This window comes from Humulus lupulus, chromosome 7 (genome assembly GCF_963169125.1).
Source record: "Humulus lupulus chromosome 7, drHumLupu1.1, whole genome shotgun sequence".
NCBI classification, from domain to species: domain Eukaryota; kingdom Viridiplantae; phylum Streptophyta; class Magnoliopsida; order Rosales; family Cannabaceae; genus Humulus; species Humulus lupulus.
Window position 1 is genome coordinate 51,613,664 of NC_084799.1, and position 12,208 is coordinate 51,625,871.

The following is a 12,208-nucleotide window of genomic DNA, read 5'->3' on the forward strand; positions in this document are numbered from 1 at the left end:
CATGAAACACATAGAGTATATGAAGAATTTCTAAGCAGTTGAATGCTGCCCAATTACTGTCAGTTTGTCTGACCATGTGAATACCGGCCAGTTGAACACTACCCAGTTTTTACTAACCAGCTGAATACTTTTCAAATTCACTGACCAATTGAACACTACCCAATTTACTGACCAGTTGAACACTTCTTGATCTATCGACCAGTTGAACACTGCTCGATTTGACTTTTCAGAGGGCTTACTACGCGAGATTTTCTCTCTCCCACTACGCTGCTAGCTAGGATGTAGTGACGACTTCTTGGCACGGCCTGGGAAATCTCTTCCTCCTTGTTTGCCCATTTTCTCCTTTGATCGATTAGTGTGATGACTATCAGCCTCATTCCAACCATATCTGTCTTTAAACTGTGAGGTTTTCTTATCTCGAGGAGCTCTAGTCTGATTACGCCTGGGCGGAGTCTTCTTACTGCCTAACCGGTGACTCCATGATCTAGAAGTCTTTTACCGATGGCTCTTAGAAGGGGTTCAAGAATTCTCCCTTTGCGTCGAGGCAGCCCCGAAGCGATCCTCATTATCCTCCCGACAAGTGGGATTACTCTTACTTTTTTCTGGACCCTAAGAATCGGCTCTACCAGCAGTCCTCTAACCAGCACTATTATTCCTTGCTCCATCGGCTGTTGCTCATGCCGCGGTTTGGGCATTGGCCTAGGCCAATTGAGTAGTTGCTTCTAGAGCAAGTGCTTCCTCGCGATGTCTCCATTCGACCTCTTCTTTTCGTCGCCTGATCTCTTCGCTTCTAGCATTCATTTCCCGTTCTTGATTCTTGAATGCAGCTTTCTGCCTAGCCATTTCCTCATCAAAAGACTCCTACCAAGCATTGAATTGCATCATCTCTTCTTGGAAAGCCCCCATGGCCTCCTGGAGTTGTACGACCTCTGGAGTTGTCTCCTTGAGAAAGACCCTGGGCTCATTGTCAGGGTTCTCAGGTGCAGGACCTTCTAGTCTAACAGTTTCTTTAGTAGTTGACATACCGGGCTTCCTGGGCACCATATTGGTAGGATAGTAGTGTGTTTCTTCTATTCAGGCTCTCAATAAAAGCACCTAAAATGTTGACCACGATTTTGGCCAACTGCGAGAAGACGCAAAAACGATAATAAACCTTGAATAGAAAATAAATAACACAAGTAATTTTATATTGGTTTAGCCCCAATTTGTTGCTAATAGCCTAATCCACTTGGAGTTGTGATAGATGCATCCTACACTTAAGATCAGATGAACCTGAGCAAATTCAATTTCTTAAGTTTAAGTAGAAAAATACAAAGTTTCTCTTTCTAGAGAATACAAGTTTTCTCTCTCTAAGCTCTCTCAGAAAATGCCCCAAGAATGCCCCAAAGTCTAAAAATTAGAGAGTCTCCAAGTCTGAAAAAGATCAGATCTCAGATCCCCCTAAATGATGCCACGAGCCTTTATTTATAGGCTCATAAATCGTACATGAGAAATATCCCCTTTGAAGGGGTCCTTGGTTGTTCCAACCAACTTTAATTAATAAATAATAAACGAATTTAAATTACAACAATATAGCTATTACTTCGGGATATTTGAGAGATTTCTGCGGTAGTTACGAATGATTCGGGATGAAGTTGTTAGTGAGGCTTTACTGAAGAGTCACTAGACGCTTAACTCCTGATATTTTGATCTGTCCATTCCCCGAAGTGACTAGTCGGCCAAGACACCTCACCGGTCAGTAAAAGTACACCACTGGTCGGGCATGTCACATCACTGGTCGGGCATGGCACACAACTCCTAACCAGCTAAATTTATTTCCTGTCTAGTAATATCGCAACTCCCCAGGTCAACTCTCAACCTTTTTTACTCCTTTAAATAACACATTTATTGACTATTGATGTGTCATTTACTGACCATGCATTGCCACTTGTCTATCTGATTGCCACGTCAATGAACAAAATTTTGGGGATAACAGTATTGGCATGGGGAATCATTGAAAAATAATAATCCATATCTATTCGAGAGGTGAGGGGTTGATGATTTGGATTATAGTGATTTTGATGATCATCCTATGGAATTGCTCGATGAAGCACAAGAAGAGTTTGTTGATGATTGTTCGAAATATAATAAATTAGTTAGAGATGCAGATAAATCGTTATTCAATGGTTGTTTGAAAAAAATATTACCAGTGATGGTAAAATTTTACAACATAAAAGCAGAAAATGGAGTTAGCGATAAATATTTTACTCAAATTGTAGCTGCTTTTAAGGAAATTTTGTCATCAGATAATTGCTTCGTTGAGTCTATGTATGAACTGAAGAAAACTTTAAATTGCATAGGGTTGAAGTATGAGAAGATCTATGCATGCCCGAACGATTGTGTGTCATATCGTAATGAGTTTGCAGACATGGACACTTGCCCAGAATGTGATTTACCCCGTTACAAACCCAACAAGAGTAAGGAGATTAGGAAACTTATTCCTCAGAAAGTGATGTGGTACTTGCCTTTGATTCCGAGACTTAAGCAGTTATATCGAAGTGCAGAGCACTCCGAAAACTTAATATGGCATGAGACTAGGCGAGTGAAAGATGGTAAACTCCGACATCCTGCAGATTCACGGGCTTGGAAAAAATTTAATAACTTAAATCCAGAATTAAAACTGAAGCAAGACATCTTCGTCTAGGTCTAGTTGCCGATGGTGTAAATCCACATAAATCTCTAAGTAGTAGGCATAGTTCGTGGCTTGTCTTCTATGTTATGTACAATCTTCCTCCGTGGTTAGTGATGAGAAGAAAGTTTTTATGCTCACGTTAATGATTTTAGGCCCAAAAACAATCGGGACACGATATAGATGTTTATTTGGCACCATTAATTGATGATTTGAAAGATTTGTATGGAAATGGTGTTGAGGCATATAACAGTTTTAAGAAAGAAGTCTTTAACTTAAAAGTTATTTTGTTGTGGACTATTATGATTTCTCGGCTTATGGTAATCTATCAAGGTTAAGCACAAAAGGTTATCAGAGATGTCCAATATGTTGCATTAACACAAGGGCTCTTCGCCTGTCTAATGGACACAAAATGTGTTATATGGGGCATAGACGATACTTGCCCCTAAATCATTGTTATAGGGGAAAAAAAAGCATTTGATGGTGATAAAGAACAAGGTGTTGCTCCTTTGCCACTTTCGGGGCAACAAATTCTTAAAGAAGTAGAGAAAATTGATTTCAAGTATGGAAAGACGAAGAAAAATAAGAAAGTAAATGGATGTTTTCAATTAAAATCAAATTCTTTTTCGTCTCCTTTACTGGAAAGATTTACTTGTTTGACATTGTTTGGATTTCATGCATACAGAAAAAAATGTGTGCAAAAGTATTATAGGTACATTACTTGATATTTCCGGTAAAACTAAGGATGGTTTAACTAGTCATTTAGATCTTGTTGAAATGGGTATACGAACTGATTTAACACCTGAAGAGAAAGGTAAATGCAATTATTTACCTCCTTCTTGTTTCACGTTGTCCAGAGAAGAAAAAAAAGTTGTATGTAAATCATTTGCAGAGACGAAAGTGCTTGATGGCTATTCATCCAACATTCGAAACTTGGTATCCATGGGGGATTTGAAGTTGATGGGTATGAAATCATATGATTTTCATATGTTAATGCAACAATTACTTCCGATTGCTATTCGGTCAGTCTTATAAAAAAAGTTCAAGATTGTTTGACGAATGTTTGCATATTCTTCAATCATTTATGCAGAAAAAAATTAGAAATGAAAAAATTGGATGCATTGCATTGAAAGATAGTGGAAATTCTATGCAACCTTGAAATATTTTTTCCTCCAAGATTCTTTGACATTATGATACATTTAATGGTTTATCTAGTAAGGGAAGCCAAGTTGTGCCTTGGTACACGAACATTGGCTCGAGGCATTTTCTCTACCCCTTCTTACCCTGAAAAAACAGGGGCACCTTGCGTCTTTGAACTGATAACCATCTTTCGGCTAACCTAGCCTCCTCCATCCCTGGACTAGTTTGGGCGAGATGGATGTATCCATTTGAAAGGAGTATGAAGGTGTTGAAAGTTATGTGTGTAATCATTATCATCCTGATGCTAGTATGGTTGAATGTTATATATCGGAAGAGGTAGTAGAATTTTGCCCGTAATACATGAGTGGGGTTCAGGCCATTGGAATCAGCAAACCACTGAATAACTCAGATGGAGTTGATAAAGGACTACGAGGGAACATAATAGTGATCACCGTATCTAGGGCAGAATTAGATCTAGCTCAATTAGTTGTGATACAAAATAATCTCGAGATTTAATCATATATAATGTAAGTAGATAATATATTTCAATCATATATGAAATTCCATATTTTATAATTACCAACTTATTATTTAATTAATCAATTAATTAAATGCTGAATAGTTAAGTAGATACTGAAACAGATATTCTGTAGTTACAGACCAGGGTTTTGTAACTACATACCAGAAAACCAGAAATGAACTAAAGTGCAGAAAATAAAACTGCACAAGGTTTTTATACGTGGTATCAGCAATCCTTGCATATTGCTACTAGTCCACGGGGCCACGCCCAAAGATAAGATTCAATAGTAAGATCTCAAAAATACAAAGTTTTTGACTTATGCATAAATAGACTCTCTCTTATTATATGCCACAAGCTTGATGTATTCCACCTTGAAAAATGAACCTTGTTGAACCTTCAAGAATACGAACTCCCTTCGATCTGCTTGAAGTATGCTTGCTTCCTCCCGAAGCAAGACTTGAATCACCTTCTCCCGAAGGCTTGAGGATCCTTCTCCCGAAGGTTTGCACTTTGTTCTCCTCCTTTGTAGAACTGTTTGAAGACTCAAAACAATTACATAGACACTGAAAAACAGAGGTAGAGTCGAACTCACTCACCTCTACAAAACAAAGACTCTCTTTTACAAATAAGAATGAAATACAAAAAGAGGTAACGAAAACCTAGCAGCCAATATGAGTATTTATAGTCATTATACTCATATTGGGCAACTAATACACGGTCTAAACCGACCTAAGCCCACAAGGAAACTTTCCTAAAAGAATTCTTCAATTTGACAAGATTTCTTGATTCTGTAGCTACATAATCGTGAGCTATATATGGTAACAATCCATCATTTGATGTTGGAATCAAAGCTTCCCTTTTATAACCTGATCATGCAATAAAACTCAATTATATGGTCAAATACAATGAGGTAATCGGCTGGAAAAAGACAGCTGAAAAAGATTTTTTTTTATAATAATAAAACCACACTATTTTTGGCAAACTTTCCTAATATAGAAAAATTTGTCATCAATTATACCTTTATTATTTAAAACATATATCAACAATATATATTTATATATAGCCGAATATAATAAGAAAATACAAAATATTTTTTTCAAATTAAATATGCCAAAAATGGAATTAACAATATATATTAGAGTAGTTATTTTCTTTTTGTTGTTTAAACTTTTTTGTACTCTTTTTTATGTTTTAGTGGTCACATGGAGTTATTACATTCGATGATTTCAAACAAGGTTAAAAATAAACATAAATGAGTTATAGATGAGCATAATAAAACGTTTCGTCAATGGCTGAAGAATACAATTTTGACGAAGTTAGGAGAACAAAATCATGGAGTGTCAACTGAGTTGAAGTGCATATCTCTTGGAGAAAGTATTGATGTAATAAAGCACCAAGCTTACATTGGAGCAAGCATTGATGTAATAAAGCACCAAGCACCAAGTTGATGGGTATGAAATCACATGGGTACACTATATTGATATGTTAAATGATATTATGTAGGGCCAATAAACATCTAAACGCAAATCCATATCACCAAGCCCACATTTATCATCAGCTGGATCTCACGTAATCGTCCCCGCTGAAATAGCTCAATCAGAACCTTAAAATTGGTTAACTGATGACCAATGGGACATAATTTATCTTACTCTAAAATTTATAGTGAAGGAGTACTATTCCATTAAAGGAATAGATGGGGTTGTACAAGTTCCCGTTGACTCGGAGTTTATAGGAGATCGCGAGGCTATCTTCATCACATCAGAAGACGTTTATCAAGCAGCCTCCATGGATAATACTGGATCCTCAGCTATGTTGTTTGGTATGAGGTATGTATCAATTCAAATTGAACTCAATCTGTTATGTCATAACAAACTATTAGAGGAGTTTAAATATATTAGATATTCATCCGTAGTAAAGTAGGCTCTGAGATGAAATTGTGTGCTGCGGAGATAACAGAAGGTTGAGAACATGTGTGCCTTATTGAAGTAGGTTCTATGAATTTTGTGTGCTGCAGTGGCTTATGGTTGAGAACATGCATGTTGTTTGTTGTATGTTTTGTTTGAATTGAATTTATAGGTACTAATAATTTTGGATATGCTATAAAAACAAGGGAAACCCTGCCCATTTTTTTATGATATTAATTGAAAATGATATTAATTTATTAATTGAAAATGTAATATGCATGATTGATTCTACAGATGCATTTGGGAAAGCATGCACCCAAATTCACGACAACTATACAAATTTTTTGACACCGAACATTTTTCTATTGGCAATGATGAAAGTAAAAATTATGTGTTGGATCTTATAGCCAAATGGATGATGCTTATGAATATACGAGGCCAAATATATTTCATTCCTTAGATTATTGTGTAAGAACGAACTACTTAAATATTATCACTACTATGGTTGGATTTTAATCTTATAATAATTATAATTTATTATTGTTTTAGTCGACATTGGATGTTGGTGCTTGTTATGATGCGGGGGATGACCATAATTTTGGACTCTTTGAAAAATCATAAATATCCACCAATAATTAAGGAGGTTATGGAAAAGTAAGTTTTTCAATTTTAATGTATGCATTGTTAATTTTTAAGAGTTGAGAGTATAATATGTATTTAATTAATTTTAATTTTTGTAGAGCATACACACAATGTTCGAAAAATGAATACATTGACACATTTACCAAATTGGTGAGAAGCTCTTGTCCAAAACTGCTTGAAAGTCATGAATGTGGTTATTATGTACTAAGGTACATTTATGATATTGTAAATGCACCGAATCCGGCAGAAGTTATCAAGAAGAAAGTATGTTATATATTATACTATTTTTTGCTTAAGAAAACTAGATATAATATTTAATCATCTAATCTATATTAACTTTTCAATTTTACAATGGTTTGACAAAAAATCAATACAATGTCAAAGACGATCTACTCCTACTACAAAGCGATTCGCTAGCAAGATTAATGCCATTTATTTATGAAGTCTAATTTTTCATATGTATATAACTTGCTAACTTATTGATTTATATGTTAAATGATATTTGTATGTTCTTATTATGTATATACAAACTACTTGTATGATATGTGAATGTATATAATAATATGTTATCTTTTAATTAGATAATAATTTATCAAATTATGTATTTTACATTATTATTATATAAAATTTGGGTATATAAACAGAATTGAAAATATAATAATATTTGGGTATATAATAATAATTAATAAAATTAGGTAATATAAACGGAATAGAAAAAATATATAAAGAAGCACGTCCAATTTTTTATTTATTTTTAAAAACAACACATTTCTCTGCGATTTTGTTATTACTTTTCTCTGCGGTCTCAAACACTGCAATTCTTGGTACTCCCAAAAACCGTAGTATTAAGGAAAAAAATCGCAGAGAAAAATATTTTTTTGTAGTAGAGTCATGTGGTTTCAAACCCTTTATGATGTGGTGTGAGTTGTATTTTTCTCAAACTATCTTGTATAGTATGGTTTGCGGTTTAAGATTTTGTGATTGTAGTTCAAACTGTACGGATCATATCTTACCACACCACATCTTTATAAATATATTAATTTATATGTATCTCAATTTTATCATTTCAAAATTTTAATTTAAGATTTAATTTTACTCATGTTCTTTAAACTTCGATTTATATTATTAAAATTTGAAAGTTTAGTGTTAAACTACTTATGTTTAATTCTCATAAATGTAGAATGTTGCTAAAATTTTCAAAGTTTAATTGTAAACCACATCCCAGTCTGAGGTCATATGCGGTGTGGGTGTGGTTTTAGAATTGCTCAAACTGCGTATTTAATGCAGTTCATTAAAATAATATTACTTTAAATCATATTTCTTGCACTACAAACACCCCTAGTAACAACTATTTTTTTTAATTTAATAATAGAAATTTAGAGTGCACTATGATCTTCCAATTACTTTGAGATTGAGTACTTATTAGACATTAAACTTCTACATAAGTGTGTAGCAGCACATTTTATGATTGTCGTTTATTCATTGCAGGGAGATAGACATATTCTAATTTGGCCTCTCTTTTTTTTTTTTTTTTTGAGCTATGAGTCATTTAATTGAAACTTTTCGTGCTTTTCTTATGCTTCCCTCCCTATGAACCCTAGAGAGTGGATTTATTAAGTGTTATTTTTCTGAAGCCTATGATATATGTTGGCTTTTATCCATAATATTAAGTGTAATTGGTGGTAAAAATACTTAAGTTTACAAAAGAGTTGCACTTTAATACTTAAAATTTTTTTTTACAACAAAAATATTTTCTATCATCATTTCTTGGTAGTCATATGTATTATCTAGGCGTTAAATGTCATGTAGATGCATACGTGGCAGCACGTGATGTTAGACTTTTATTTGGGCTTACATTATTTATTTTAATGTTTTATAAAATATGGGTTGATAAATAGTTCGTTGCTGATCTAGCCCATTTAATTTTTGTGATCTCTTGTTTATGGGCTTAGTATCTATAGTGGTTTAGTTGAGGCAGAAGTGTGGACTTTCTAGTTAACTGAAGCCTTTGATGAGGAAGCCCAGTCCAACTAGGTTAATATAAGCTAAGTCCTATCCCTAACTCTATATATATGAATAGTCTCATCGCTATTCTGTAGTATGATAATCTACTTCAAAAATAGAGGTCCTAGGGAGGAAGTCTTAGTTGGTTAGTATTGCACTAACAATTCACGTTTTCTCTATGGCTAAATCAGGTATGTTTTCTATAATCTTTAATTGTTTATAGTGTTCTAAATTTTATGCAAAATTATTGATAAGATGTTGTATGAATATCTAACATGTGGTATCAGATTGCCAATTGTATACGATTTAGGACCTATAATTTTTTATTTAACATAAATTGAGATTAATCATTGATAAACCCTAAATAATTTTTGTTATTATTTTATGCTGAAATTTTTATCATTAGATCCTAAAATATTATGGCTTTTATTTATCTCGAAATTTCCTTTCTGTTCATATATTATATGATTAATTTCGTTACATATTGATGAAGAATTTTGTATTTGAAATTTTAGGGTTTTTTCATAAATTTTGAAATTGAAAAATTGCTATATCTCAATTTAATGGTTATTTTTCCAAATTCAATTATTGTATGTATTCATTATTGTTTATGGAAGATATTCCATGCTTTAATTTTGTTTATATTCGACTATTTACACACTTTTACCCAAAATTTTGATGAATTTTTTTCAAATATAATCTCTTAGATCTACACTTATTTTCTTGTTTTTTCTTGAAATAAACCCCATAAATCAATTTTCCATGATTTGAGGATGAAAACCCCTCAAATACACCCTCGAAAAGCCCCTTTTCTGGGCGGAAATCCATCAGACCCGACCGGGTTGCAACTGAGTTGCACGACCCATTTTCAGGCTTGCTAGAGGTTAAAGACAACATTTTCCGACGATGCTCACTCGCGACAGCGGAGAGTGGGGTCGAGTACGGTACTTCTGAGCAACGTTTTTTGACGATTTTTTTTCCAAATTCATTAGAATTTAATTTCTGATTTTTCTGTGATTTTTAATTAATTTTTTGATGTCAATAAATATTTATTAATGAATTAATACAATTTTTTAGTTATTAAATCATAATAAATATTTTTGTCATAATTTTTTGAAAACTTTCAATCACTGAAAATTATTTGGGTATTTGGCCGTTCCTTTGAACATACTCACTCTCCTGATCAACCTTTGTTTTTCCTATACTCTCCACTCAAACAATAGGTTTTCATATTCATAAATAAATCCTACATTCTTTGTTTTTCTAAATTGCCAAACTTGATTATTTGATGAATAAATAATGTGTTATGGTGTGACACATTGTTTTGATCATTCATAAATTTAATGAGCAATTTTATTTTTATTTTTTGGGAATTTGGTTGAAAATATTATAATTATTATCATCAAAGTGATTTAATTATATTATTTTCAATGATTGTTTTATCGCCAAATTTCATCAGTCAATAAGAAAATATTTTTTCTTTGGATCATTGATATGTATAATTACTTGCCCAAAGGAGGTAATTATATATATTAATTAATGTCTCATGAAGTGTGTTGATTATAATGCATGTTTAAAATTATTTGCCCAAAGGTAATATTTTTTTTATGTGTATTTTGTTTGGTTTGAATTAATATATATGATTTGAGAATTTATTTGCCCAAAGGTAATAAATTCTTAATTTATATATATTTTTTCTATTTAACTTCATGGCAATAGGTCATATGTGTGTTATATTCTCACCCCAATGGGGAGTTCTATTTATATATTTTCTTTATATGCTCATCGTTTCATCAAGTATGCCATTTTCCTTTTATCCTATAGTTTCTTTTTCTGTGAACAACAACTATTCTTCAATTCAAATTCTGACTGGGTCCAACTACAAGAAGTGGAAACGAGATGTGGATTTTAGTTTGGGAATCATGGACTTGGACCTATGCATGCGTGAAGATCAACCTGCTGCTCTTACTGATGCGAGCACTACTGCCCAACAAACTCTCCATGTACAATTGGAAAAGTCAAATCGTCTCAGTCTTATAGATATGAAAAGATCGATTCCTGAACATCTTTTGAGTGGTCTGCTTGAGACAACTAATGCCAAAGAGTTTTTAACTAATGTGGGAAAATTGTATGACACTGGTGAGAATGCTGAAACTGGATCTCTTATGGATGAGATTCAAACCATCAAGTATGATGAAACTAAAGGAGTAAGGGACTTCATTCTGAAAATTGTCAATATTCAGTCGAAGCTAAAAGATAGTAAGATTCATCTACCTGATTCCTAATTCATCATGCTCTCAATACTCTTCCTACATCTTTCAGTCTCATTAAGATGACCTACAACACTTATAATCAAACATGGAGCATAAATGACTTAATTTTGAAGTGTGTTGCTGAGGAAAAGAAACTGAAAAAGGAGAAGAATGGGTCAATTCATTATGTTTCTCAACTCAAGCCAAATAAAGGAAAAGGGAGATTCAAAAATCAAAGGGACAACACTCCTAAGAACACTAATAATAAAAAGGAGCATAGAAATGGACATAAAAAGGAGAATGCTCAATCAAAGTATGCTATTGTTAAGTGTTTCTTTTGTGATCAATTGGGCCATAGAAGAACTGATTGTCACAAATTTAAGATTTGGCTAGAAAAGAAGAAAAACCAACCAGGTACTCCTTTAGCTTGTGTTTGTTTTGAATCTAATCTAGTTGATGTTCCTATTGATTCTTGGTGGTTGGATAGTGGCACCACAATTCATGTTACTACCACCTTGTAGGGGCTAAGGGATCTCAGGAAACCAAATCAAAGGGAGTCAAAACTTAAAGTAGGAAACGATGTTGAAGTTGAAGTTTGTTATGTTGGCACCTTTATTCTTGAATTACAGACCATTTTTAAGCTTGTTTGAAACAATACTTTTTATGTTCCTACTTTTAAGAGAAATTTAGTTTCGCTTCCGCTTTTGGATAAATAAGGATATTCGTTTCTTTTTGCCAATTCTAAAGTTGACATTATGTTTGACTCCAAAGTTATTGGAAATTGTTTTTATTCTGATGGTCTCTACGAATTATCTTTGGCTCCTTTGGTTTCCTCTTTTAATGTTGAGAATAATGTGGCTAAGAGATCTCGTATCAAGGAACATTCTTTACTCTTGTGGCACAAACGGATAGGTCATATTTCCAAAGAACGAGCTGATAGATTGATTAAAGCTGATATTCTTCCTCTTCTTGATGCTTCTGATTTGGACAATTGTGTTGATTGTGCTCGAGGGAAGTTCAAAACTCGTAAGAAAAGTGCCACTCGCAGTCAGAATCTATTAGATATTATACACATCGA

At 33.4% G+C, this 12,208-nt stretch overlaps 1 protein-coding gene across 1 annotated transcript; it reads left to right on the forward strand.

Moving 5' to 3' along the window:
• Positions 1-10,677: 10,677 nt before the first annotated feature.
• On the forward strand, positions 10,678-11,163 carry LOC133791691 (uncharacterized). Its single transcript, XM_062229608.1, has one exon. It carries the CDS (start codon positions 10,678-10,680, stop codon positions 11,161-11,163), a length of 486 nt encoding a protein of 161 aa, XP_062085592.1.
• The last annotated feature ends 1,045 nt before the right edge of the window (positions 11,164-12,208 follow it).

What these genes read in the sequence shown, in the direction of transcription:
- LOC133791691 (XM_062229608.1), top strand. Translation starts at nt 10,678, where the DNA reads ATGCCATTTTCCTTTTATCCTATAGTTTCTTTTTCTGTGAACAACAAC.